General features: G+C 36.7%; 1 protein-coding gene and 1 long non-coding RNA gene across 2 annotated transcripts in view; one reads left to right on the forward strand and one right to left on the reverse strand.

Moving 5' to 3' along the window:
• Positions 1-37: 37 nt before the first annotated feature.
• Positions 38-8393, forward strand: LOC128249088 (uncharacterized). The gene is made up of 2 exons (XR_008265216.1): positions 38-383; positions 3681-8393. It is a non-coding gene; the product is annotated as an uncharacterized LOC128249088 (long non-coding RNA).
• Positions 8004-12710, reverse strand: part of LOC106873922 (actophorin-like) — a 65171-nt gene continuing 60464 nt past the window's right edge. The window contains exon 4 of the mRNA XM_014921459.2: positions 8004-10542. Coding sequence (XP_014776945.1) covers positions 10379-10542 — 164 coding nt within the window. The 3' untranslated portion in view covers positions 8004-10378. The remainder of the gene's footprint in view (positions 10543-12710) is intronic.

The following is a 12710-nucleotide window of genomic DNA, read 5'->3' on the forward strand; positions in this document are numbered from 1 at the left end:
ACTTACCTATATATGTATATATATATGCATATATACATACATATATGTACATACTTACCTATATATGTATATATATATGCATATATGGGTACAGGACGTCCCAAAACATACACAACATGAATTACGAAATATGTAAACAACATAAAATACAAAGGCAAACTTGGGTATGCGAACAATGAGAGAAAGAAATGGAAAACAAGACCATCTAGTCCACCTTTTGAGAAATTAACAACAATATGAGGCTTCGAAAAACAGTTGCTCCCATAAACCAAAATAAAACTAGGGATTTGAGGAGGGTCAAAGTTGGTAACAAAAACAGGACAGTGGAAACATACAAGGAAATCAAATGAAAACAAAGATGGAGGGCTGTTAGGCCAGACAAGGTAAGGTTGCGAACGCTGGAGTAATATTCTTTGACAAGAGAAAAGATAGGAGACAGATATATATATATATATATATATCTATATATACACACACTGACACACTTATATATAAGTATGCATATGGCACCTGACTGTACTCTGCAGCAGAAGTGTTAAGACCGATCCTTCTGGTGGTGTAATGCACCTGTGCAGTGCCACATAAAAGCACCCAGCACACTCTGTAAAGTGGTTGGCATTAGGAAGGGCATCCAGCCATAGAAACCATGCCAAATCAGACTGGTGTCTGGTGCAGCCCCCCAGCTCTGGTCACACTGTCCAACCCATGCCAGAATGGGCAACAGATGTTAAATGATGACGACGGCAAGCTGGCAGAATCGTCAGCACACCGGGCGAAATGCTTAGCAGTATTTTATCTGCCGTTACGTTCTGAGTTCAAATTCCGCTGAGGTCGACATTGGCTTTCATCCTTTCGGGATTGCTAAATTAAGTACCAGTTACGCACTGGTGTCAATGTAATCGACTTAATCCCTTTGTCTGTCCTTGTTTGTCCCCTCTATGTTTAGCCCCTTGTGGGCAATAAACAAATAAGATGTTAAATGATGACAATGATGAATATATATTTATATATCTATAGGAATAGGTATGGTAAAAAAGTTAGCTTTACAACCCTATGATTTGAGGTTGAATTTTGAGCCAAATCTTGGGCAAGTTTCTCTATTATGACTCTGGGCTGATCAATCTCTTGACAGTGAATTTGGTTGATGGAAATTGTAGAATGCCCATTATAGTACATGTGTGTGAATGCATGTAAATGTAAATGATACTCTCTGGTCACCATATGAGTGAAATAGTGTCAATATCTATATTCTTTATTGACATTAGAATCAGTCTCTTCTGGGTTTGTGAAAACCTGAAGAATAAAAATAAATCCCTTACTTGAAAAACAGGTGAGTGTTGGCAGCAAGAAGATCATCTGGCCATAAAATTCTGCCTCAAAATGAATTCCTGTCCAAGCCTTGCTAGCATGGAAAAACGGACATTATATATATATATATATATATATGTGTGTGTGTGTGTGTGTGTGTGGTGTGTATGTATATATATATATATTTATGTGTGTGTGTAGCAGGAGTTATCTCCCACTTGCATTAAATATTAGGTACAAAAAGCACACTGAATAAACCAGCTGAAGGAGATATCTTCCTGGGGTTAAATGGCAGTATCACCATCTCTTAGAGCAGAGGTTTTCAAACTGTGGTCCGCAAGGACAAGTCAGGGGGTCCGTGGACAGCAAATACTTTTTATGCGCAATTTGATTTTATATATGTTTTTTAATCAAAATCTTTTAATTGACAATAAACCTATTTGTTAAATATTGTTAAATAAATAAATGTAAAAATATGTTATTTTAAGCAAATATTTATGTATAAATTTCATAAGCGTTTATAAGGGGGTCCCTAAGGTAAAGCCTGAAATATAAAGGGGTCCTCAAGTCAAAAAGTTTGAAAACCCCTGTCTTAGAGGACAGCCACATTAAAGTGACCATAAGCAATACTTTTTGGTTTGTATACTCTTTCTATCTTTTCAAATAGACTAGTTTCCTAGTTACAAAATCAGTGATTGTATGACACCATTTTCTATATATTGCGAGGTAAACTGCTATGCCTGACATTGAGTACCTACCACTCAGGAGATCCAATAGAGATTGAAACCATGTGGTCTTGAAGCCAGGGCGGTAGGAGTTATCTCCCGTTTGCAATAAATATTGGGTACGAGAAGTGCACTGAATAAACCAGTTGGAGATGTCTTTTGGGGGTTAAATGGCAGTACTGTCATAGTAAATAGGGGAGATGGTGGTGAATGAAATGCATTTTTTTTTTGCCCATTTATAATGCTTTCACATGATTAGTTGAAGGGAAAAAGTGAAGAGCAAAAGAAAAAAGACAGAGAAAAAGAGGGTAAGGCAAAGAGGAAGTGTCTATAAATTTGTGTGTAAAGTATATAAAGTGTATATATGAAGTGCATTAAGTAGTCATTGTATTCCAATTTCTTTTACTTTTCAATGAATAGAAATGAGCAACTATCTTTCAATACAGACACAACACAAACTACGCTTTCAGGTTTTTTGGATAAAGTTTTCAGAAATAACCCATAAGTTTACCATTAGTTCAGTGAAATATTCACGGGTCTCACTAGTATAGCATTAATAGTCCTGATTTACACATAACACATCAAGTTCTATACAAATACGTACAGGTTGAAGTTCACTGATTTGAGGGAGTCATTTGAATTTAGTGGTCATTGGTTTGCATGACAGTGGCTTTGGCCAGCTGTGGCACCCCATACTGCCTATGTTCACCAAAGCTCCTACTACAGAGGCCTTTTACTTGCTTCAGTTAGTAGACTGGCCATGCAGTACATTTTTTTAAAGTCTAGCATTTATTTTATTGATTTCTAAGTTATGGGGGATGTAAACATACTGACACCAGTTGTCAGGTGGTGGTGGCAGACAGAGCTACAAAGCCATACACACACATGTAGGGCTTCTTTCTGTTTCCATCCACCATATCCACTCACAGGGCTTTGGTTGGCCTGAGGTTATAGAAGACACTTGCCCAAGGTGCCTTGCTATGGGACTGAACCCAAAACTATGTGGTTGGGAAACAAGCTTTTTACCACAGCCATACCTACAACTACAGACATTATCTATGTTCACCCTCGAATGTACTACTGAAGCAATCACCTTGATGTCTTGCAAACAACTCACACATGCAAGTGCTACCAGTCGAGAACTCCGCATACCGGAAGCCAGCAAGTGTATGGGGTCATCAGGAGAGAATGCGTGCCGTTTCGGGGCCTACCTCTCGACGGCATCAATGCGCACCATCCCCCTCACTGATATGAGGCCCCGTTTGCTAGATCAACTGGTTATTAAAAAAAAGCTCAATATTTCTCTAGTCATTGCTCATGGTCTCTTTTTAACCAAATCCAGTGGCTAGCCTTCTCCACTGTAGTTTGAATATCACTCATGGTGGTATTTCATTAGAAAGTGGCTAGGTGTACCTTGGATGTTAAACAGTGAAAGTGACAGTGATACATCAAAACAGCCATGTGACATGAGCTGTTATAAAAAAAAAAGAAAAAAAGTAGTAGAAATTGGTTTGTCATACATTTTTATGTATGTACCCCTTGATTACTATTTTATACTCACACACCCTATAACAGATTCAATATTTAAAAACTAATTTTGATACTTCGTTTAAAATTCCTATGTTATTCACTTATTCATTTGTATAGGTTGAACTATGTAGAGAAAGAGACCTAGCTGTTTCCTGCAATACATACATTTCAATGAAACCTTTTCATGGATCTTTAAAACACTACTTGTGGATCCCCAATTTACTATTTTGCTAGTGTGGACCTCTGAAATCCTAGATGAGCCCCAGTCGAAAACTACTGGTGTAGGTCTATAGACAGTGACTGTGAAGAAACAATGAGAGAAAATAGGGTAAATTTTTCTGACACTGAAGGTACTGGAACTGCAGAAAAAAAAAAAAAAAAAAAAAAAGAGAAAAACATGCAAGTTATTTCAAAACCATATGCTTTTCTCCCCTGTTAAAAGAGGAAAAAAAAATCTATTGTTTTTAATGACTATAGATTAATTTTATAATGCTGCGTTATGGCGTGTTGTGGAGCCCAGAACAAGGATGAAATATTACTGTCCACAACTACTGAAAAGTTAAAAAAATGAATTATATGGAAATAATTTATGCTCTTTTCACTCTCTGATAATGATTTCTCAACATAAGAAAAAAACAAAAAACCGAGAAGCGATTCCCTCCCCTTAAGTAGTAGTTCCCAGTGAGATGACCACATGAAAGTAAGAAAATTCTCCAAAAGAGAAAAGCATTAATAGAAGGCAACACACGTGCAACAGGCTGTAGTGATGGCAGTAGTTTGCCATGATTGTGGGAGCATTTCTGGAGAAATGATCATCAAACTAGCTAAAGTATTTCATAACCAACTAAATATTTGAATGGTTTGGTTTCATTGTTTTAACAAGCAACATCATGTGAGGTGAGAAGTGTTGATAAAGTTGTTGATTAGAAATTTAGAGCCAAACCTTAAATATATAAAAACATGACAGATCAATAGCCACTACACATTCTTTTTTTTTTCTCCTTGTTTCTTTCTGTGTAAGTGTGTAGGCTCAAAACGTTAAAGACTTTTTCACTTCCTGAGCATTAAACTAATATATCTGTTTGTTGTCTACACCAGGGGTTTTCAAACTGTGGTCCCTGGACCACAGGGGGTCTGCAAGGACAAGACAGGGGTTCTGTGGATAGCAAATACTTTTTATGGGCAATTTGATTTTATATATGCTTTTTAATCGAAATCTTTTAATTGACAATAAACCTATTTGTTAAATACTGTTAAATAAATAGATGTAAAAATATATATTTTAAGGAAATATTTATGTATAAATTTCATAAGCGTTTATAAGGAGGTCCCTAAGGTAAAGCCTGAAATATAAAGGGGTCCGCAAGTCAAAAAGTTTGAAAACCCCTGGTCTACACCACCTGTCATCGTCTTGTTTTTTTTGTGAATTCTCCCCATATATAAAAACAAACTCTACAAGACATGTTTCAATGATCAATTTACAAGAATACTTTGCAACACCAGAAAAGCATCTAGAATCCTCTTTGTAGCATCTCTGCTGCAAATATCCTGCTCAATGACCAAGATGCAAACCTACTTAATAGATTTCAAGATTTGGCACAAGGCCAGCAATTTCAGAGGGAGCGGGTAAGTCGATTACATCGACTCTGAAAGGATGAAAGGCAAAGTTGGCCTCAGCAGGAATTTTAACTCAGAATGTGGTGATGGACAAAATGCCACTAGATATTAACTTAACCCTTTAGCATTTAAACCAGCCATATTCGGCCCAAATATTCTACTTCCTTTATGTTCAAACTGGCCTCTCACATCTAGCCTACAATGTCATTTTAAAAATAAACAATCTCAGTAGTGAAATCTCAAAAATTATGAGATAATACATGACGAATTCAAAATGATGTGAATAAGCATGGATTACATTTGACAGAATATGAATGCTAAAAGGTTAATATTGAATGTTATATACATTTTGAAAATGATTTACTATAAAAGATGGAGTAAATAAATTATTGTTTTTTATATATTTGTTTTACAGGCCTATTTTTCTTTGCTTTTTTCTACTAATTTTGTGTCCCAGAAGTAAGTTTGTTATAAAGAGATCCAGTAAATGGAACTAGGTCTATGCTTATTATATAGTCTATGAATTACTTTGCCATTTTTTAAAACCTCAAGTGTGACTGGTTTAGCAAGTTTCCTATTTTGGGAGTTGTCTGCTCCCAAATCACTTGTATTTGAGATGTTAAAGCTGATTGATTTCACCAACGATCGGTGCTCAGCCCCCTCTTGTTCATCATAGTCTTCCAGGCAATAACAAAGGAATTTAAGACAGGCTGCCCCTGGGAGCTCCTCTAGGCTGATGATCTTCCTCTTATAAAGCAATCACTTCCACAACTAGAGAAGTTCCTGGTATGGAAACAAGGTCTAAAATCGAAGGGCCTTGGAGTTAACCTAGCAAAAGCCAAAGTCTTAGTAAGTAAGAAGATAGACAGATCACAAATCTCTTCAGGTAGGTGGCCCTGCACAAGCTATAGAAAAGGCGTAGGTAGAAATTTCATAAGATGCACCCGGGTAAGCCTTGGCTACATAAAAAGTGCAGCAATATCACAGGAAGGTTAACAGGGAAACTAGCTTTTGTATGTGGAAGATGTACAGGTACAATAAATGCTGAAAAAGGGCAGAAAATAGACTCCATTAACTGCCAGTGAGGCAAACTAGAGGTAGTAGATAGCTTCCATTATTTAGGCGACCAACTTAGTAGTGGAGGGAGCGCTCTGAGAGCATAGCTGGGAAAAGTTCAGAGAGCTCCTAATACTGCTGGCAACAAAGGGCCTCTCTCTCAGAATGAAAGGCAGATAATGATGCCTGTATGTGAACAACTATGCTACATTGCAGTGAAACATGGGCTGTGACAGCCGAGGACATGCGTAGGCTTGAAAAAAATGAAGCCAGTATGGGCAATGTCGGGATGTTGGACAGTGTAAACATCTTGAGAGACAAGTTAGGCACAAGAGGCATCAGAGGCGGTGTGCAAGAAAGACGATTGTGCTGATATGGTCATGTGATGCGCATGTACAAGGAGAACTGTGCATAGAAGTGCTGATCTGTAACTGTGGAGGGAACCTGTGGTAGAGGAAGACCCAAGAAGACACAGGACGAAGTGGTGAAGCATGATCTTTGAACCTCACAGAGGTAAGGACTAGTGACCAAAACCTTTGGCGATATGCTGTGCTTAAGACTTGTCAAGCCAATTGAAATCGTAGTCATGACTGATGTTGGGGTCACATAACTGGCACTCATGACAGTGGCACGTAAAGAGCACTGTTGGAGCATTGGGCCTCATGGAGGCAAAGTGGCCAAGTTCCTTTCAAGCGTTGGGCCTCACAGAGTCAAACTGTCTGAGTTTCTTTCAATTGTTGGGCCTCACAGAGGCAATGACCAAAACCATTGGCATTATGTCGTGCTTGAGAAGAAGACCCATCAAGCTGAGCAAAATAGCAGTCATGACAGATACTGGTGTCATGCAAAAGCACCCATTACACTCTCGGAGTGGTTGACATTAGGAGGGGCATCCAACCGTACAAAACCATGCCAAATCAGACTGGAGTCTGGTGCAGCCTTCCAGCTTACCAGCCCTAGTCAAACTGCCCAAACCATGCCAGCATGGACAACAGACATTAAATGATAATGAGATAGATATGCAAATCCAGAAGACAATTAATGTTATATCCTGAGAAGTTAGTGCTACGCTTAGTGATCAGATTACTAGTTTTCTAGGCAGCTGAAGAATAAGGTTCCAACACTTTTGCTGAGGGAATAATCACTGCTGAAACACTGCAAAAGGACAAATTATTTTTCTGTTACATCAAAATAATAATAGTATAGTTCTATTTTCAGACTAAGCTACATCTATATACAAATGATAACTAGTAAGAGAGAATGAGTACTGTCAAAATTCTACAGCCATTTTCATGGTAATAGGTGATCAAACTACTTTTGTGGTATCTTGCTTGTCTATACACAATGTTTCCAGAAAAGCCTATTTTAATGATTACAGCATCAACCAGCAGAGTTGTTCCTGTGTTTGCTGATTACAATAATTAATCATGTTAATGAGAAAACGTTTAAAATGTTCAAAGGATGTCATTATTGACACAACTAATTCTCTCCACACAAATGAAATTTAAGACATAAATTTAGACCAGGCCTAGGTCAGCTGTAAGTGATATTCCTCTATACTAGAAGCAATATTATGAATTAGCTTAACATTAAGCATTTAAATGACATATTTTAAATAGTATCACAAAATAATTGTTTCTTTGGTTTAGCACAATACAAATTTTGTTAGAAGGCAAAGTATAAATAGGAGTCTATCCTATTATAATATAGAGGTGTCTGTTCTATTCTAAAAACAGAAAATACAAAAGTAACATAAAAATAAACAAGCAAATTTAAAAAACTTTATTTAAACAAAGAAGTTAAAATAGTTTATTCATATTCAGTTTATTTTATTTATTCAAATATTTTTTGCACTGAATTCAGAAGCAATGCAATGAAATAGTTCCCCTTAGATATTACTGGTGATCCATGAGGAAAGCAATGAAATTTCAGATTAAAATTTGAAAATCTTTAGCCTAATAGACAAAAATGAATGCAGTAATGAGGAATTGCCCCAACTCCATTCAAGTTTATCACGAGAGATAATAGGAATAATTTATGAGTTACCAACAACAAAGGCAGAACTGCACAACTAGTTTTCATTTTCTTCTCTTAAAATGTATCTATTGTTCATGCTCTCCAAAATTTGGTAATTAAAAAAAAAAAAATTTAAAAAAATCAAACTCAATATGAAGCCCCAGAGTTTTCAACAAATTGTTATTTCAGAAAGTTTTGACAAGTTTGAGTTCCTAAACAAAAATTTGGAGTAAAAATGAAATAAAACTAATTCAAAGATATGTCATATTGATTTCTTGTCAATGAGAAATTAATGCAGCTCAATAAACTCCAGTATATAACTGGTACCTATTTTATTGCCCCATGCCTTCAACTCAAAGTGACGACAAGCAAAGTCAGCCCTAGTAGGATTTAAACTGTATTGGGCTAACACTAAATATGGCAAAGAATTAGTCCGGTGGAGACCATTCCAGCTGAACTCAACATTCCAGATGAGAGTACATCTAACCTGTAAGAGAGAATTTCTCCTTTACTTCAAATCTCACTTCTCAATTACAAGATTCCTGAAAGGAAATAAATTCTACTTTAGAAGATCTCAAGTCTCTATTTCCAAACATAAACCATTCTATGAAAGAAGTGGGAAAGGGGCAGATGATTTACATAATTCTACTGATTGAGAAGCAAATAATTTAGTTAAAACAAAACAAAACAAACAGTATGTTTTCTGTTTTTAAATTCTTAACACAAAAGTATTAATGCAGAACAAGTTGTAATAATTTTGGCTAACGCAAACAATAGACAACACTGACTATAAAAAGTCTGAAAAGTTCCATTAAACTAAACATACTTGAGGATTGTTGCAGATTTTATTTTGGAGTTTTATGCAAACAATTTTATAGTACAAAGTAACAACACCAGTCTTGTCTTCACATGATTTATATTGAAATAATTATAAAGATTTTAAGTGAGGAAGGCACATATTTAGAAAAATGAGTTGGATTGTTTTACCTACAATAAGTCTTGAATAAGTTTATCATATTTCATATGGTGAACGAATTAAATAAGGAATTGATGTGACATACAACAATACCAGGTCGGTGGGCCATGAAGACCATGGTATTGCTGTTGACAAGCTTAGTAAGATGTAATAACAGCCATAGGTATATTAGTATCATTAATACCTTCACCACCAACAAACTTTCAACAAGGAAATTTAACAAGATAGTTATTCAACTGTTATTTCAATGTGTCAAATATATGTATAACATTTAAACATTTTTATGTAAATAAACAAGTCCCTGAAATTAACATCTAACAGTAGATCTAACAGAATAACAAGCAACATTTTGCTTCAATCTCTACACAAACACTACAGAAATCAACATTCTTGGTTTAAGCAGAAATTCTTTGTTTCTTTTTTTGTTTTGTTTTGTTCTGATACAACAATAAAATATTAATTTAGATAAGTCAAGATAATTATTCCAAATATGTACATATCTTCATCATTAAAGTTGTGATTTATTTAAATATTATTCCTTAAAAAAGATAGACTTATTGCGTAGTTTGTCATTAAACCCAAACAAATATTTGTTATCTATTAAATCTGTAATTTTAACCTCTTTCACAAAATTTAATATATTCTCTTAAGTCTAAAGAAAAATTTCAAATTTATGGAGAAAATATCAAGAAGACTTTTAAATAAGAGAATTTTTTTATTTTTTTCAGCATTGTATCTCTTAATCAAGAAACATGTTGATTTGCTTTCAAATATTTTACCAAATACAATTAATTGTTTAACTAATCTACAAATTCGTATATCTGTGCCAGTATTGCTATCATTGTGGTTGCTGTTATTATCCTGAAATAATTGCAATGAGTTTTCCACAAGGAGGTTTTTTGGTATTGGTAACTCATTGTGTCGACATTGCCAGTAGTTCAAAGGCACCAGTAACATTTTCAAATGAATCAATGAATTGTTGAAATAGAAAGTTAAAATTCTTGTAGTAGGAGTCTAAATAGTTTTGGTATTTTGCAGTTATGGCAGCAAGTTTACATTAAAATTTAGATCAAAGAAAATATAAAAAAAATAATAAGTAGAAGACAATTTGTGCTGAAGGTGGTTGGAAGAGTTCAAGCCATGAATAATATCATTGTGATTTGTCACGACACTTCTCTAAAAGAACTGACTGTTCCAATTCAGAATCATCTGTTGCTTGAATTTCAACACCAATTCCCTGAAGTTTTGTCTTGAGACAAGACTTACTGCTTGTATATATCATTTTCTGTTTTACTGTAGCATTCTCTGGACTCCTAAAAAAAAAAAAGAAAAAAAGAAAAAGAAAAACAAAAGTTTACATTTAAAAGAAGCCAAATAGCAGAAAAGTCTAACCATTAGAATCTTCATTAAAATTTGGGAAAATGTACCATTAGTAGTTTGTAGCACAACATAAAACTCTGTGATTAACCTTTTGAACAATAGTGGCTGAACTGTCACTATAAGTAGCCTAATTTATAAATAAATTACTCACCAACCTTCTGGCCAATCACAGGCTATATGCGACTTGTAACATGAAAAATATTTCTGTGTATTTGCATGAACTGACATAGATTTTGCGAATCTAAATCACCAGGAATGGCCTAGAGAAAGCTATTAACCGATCAGCTAACAGCTGAAATATTAAGTTCTGGAGAGGAGAACAAACAGGTGATAGATAACTATGGTGAAAATCAGTGATTCTTTATGTGAAAATGATTTTGTGAAGTGAGAGATAATAAGAACATGTATAGTAGTGCAGACAGAATTATGAAATCGGGTGACGTTTAGTGAAGCTCAATAAATGCCCAGCTCTAGTTATGTGAGAGGTGGGGAATGCTGGAGTTTAGGGAGGGAAATTTGGTCCAGGAATTCAGTGTAAAGGGTGTGAAATGTTCAGGAGCTTACGAGACCGGTGCTTACAACTAACCTACTTTACCAAATAGATTTACAAGAAATACTTTATTTAATCTCAAGAGATCATCATCATCATTTAACGTCCGCTTTCCACGCTAGCATGGGTTGGATGATTTGACTGAGGACTGGTGAATCGGATGGCTGCAAGGCTCCAATCTGATCTAGCAGACACAGCTGGATGCCCTTCCTAACGCCAACCACTCCGAGAGTGTAGTGGGTGCTTTTACGTGCCACCTGCACAGGAGCCAGTCCAGCAGCACTGGCAATGACCTCACTCGAATGTTTTCTAACATGCCACCGGCACAAGTGCCATTAAGGCGATGCTGGTTATGATCACGCTCAAATGGTGCTATTTACGTGCCACTGGCACGGAAGCCAGACAGCTGCTCTTGCAATGATCACACTCGGATGGTGCTGTTAGTGCTCCACTGGCACAGGTGCCAGTCATTGAATATGGTTCAATTACGATTTCGATTTCACTTGCCCCAACAGTCTGCCTTTTACTCTGAGCAAGAGGCCCTTTGTCACCAGCAGAGGTAAGAGCTCTCTGAACTTTGCCCAGGCTATTCTTATTCTAGCAGCTACACTTTCAGCGCACCCTCCCACGCCACCAACTTGGTCACCTAGATAACGGAAGCTATCGACTACTAGTTTTTTTCCTGAGCATCTGCCACATACAAAAACTATCTTTCCAGTTAGCCTTCCTTTGATATTGCTGCACCTCTTATGTGTCCATAGCTTACACTGGGTACATCTTAGTTTTTACCTACACCTTTTCTACATATCAAGCAGGGCCATCTACCTGAAGGGATTTGTGGTTTGTCTGCCTTCCTACTTATTAGGACTTTGGTTTAGTTAGGTTGACTCTAAGGCCCTTCAATTCTAGTCCTTGCTTCCACACCTGAAACTTCTCTAGTTCTGATAGTAACTCAGCAATTAGAGCAAGGTCATCAGCATAGAGAAGCTCCCAGGGGCATCCTGTCTTGAATTCCTGTGTTATTGCCTGGAGGACTATGATAAATAAGAGGGGGCTGAGGAATGAACCTTGATGGACCCCTACCCGGAATTCTTCACTCTACTACGTTGCCAACCCTCACCTTACTGACAGCATCCCTGTACATGGGTGGCACAGCTCTCACTAACCATTCATCTATCCCTAGTTTCCTCATTGACCACCAGATAAGGAAGCGGGGGACCCTGTCAAAGGCTTTCTCCATGTCAACGAAAGCCAGGTACAGAGGTTTATCCTTGGCTAGGTATTTCTCCTGAAGCTGTCTTACCAGAAATATAGCATCAGTGGTGCTTTTCCCAGGCACGAACCCAACCTGCATCTCATCTAAATTGACTCTCTCCCTAATTAGTTGGGCTATGAGCCTCTCCGTGACCTTCATTACCTGATCTAAAAGCTTGATACCTCTGCAATTAATCATATCTAATGCATCACCTTTACCTTTGTAGCAGTTGACTATGGTGCTGCTACACCAGTCGTTGGGTATGACTCCTTCGTGTATCACCTGGTTCGTAATACG

This window comes from Octopus bimaculoides, chromosome 11 (genome assembly GCF_001194135.2).
Source record: "Octopus bimaculoides isolate UCB-OBI-ISO-001 chromosome 11, ASM119413v2, whole genome shotgun sequence".
NCBI lineage: Eukaryota > Metazoa > Mollusca > Cephalopoda > Octopoda > Octopodidae > Octopus > Octopus bimaculoides.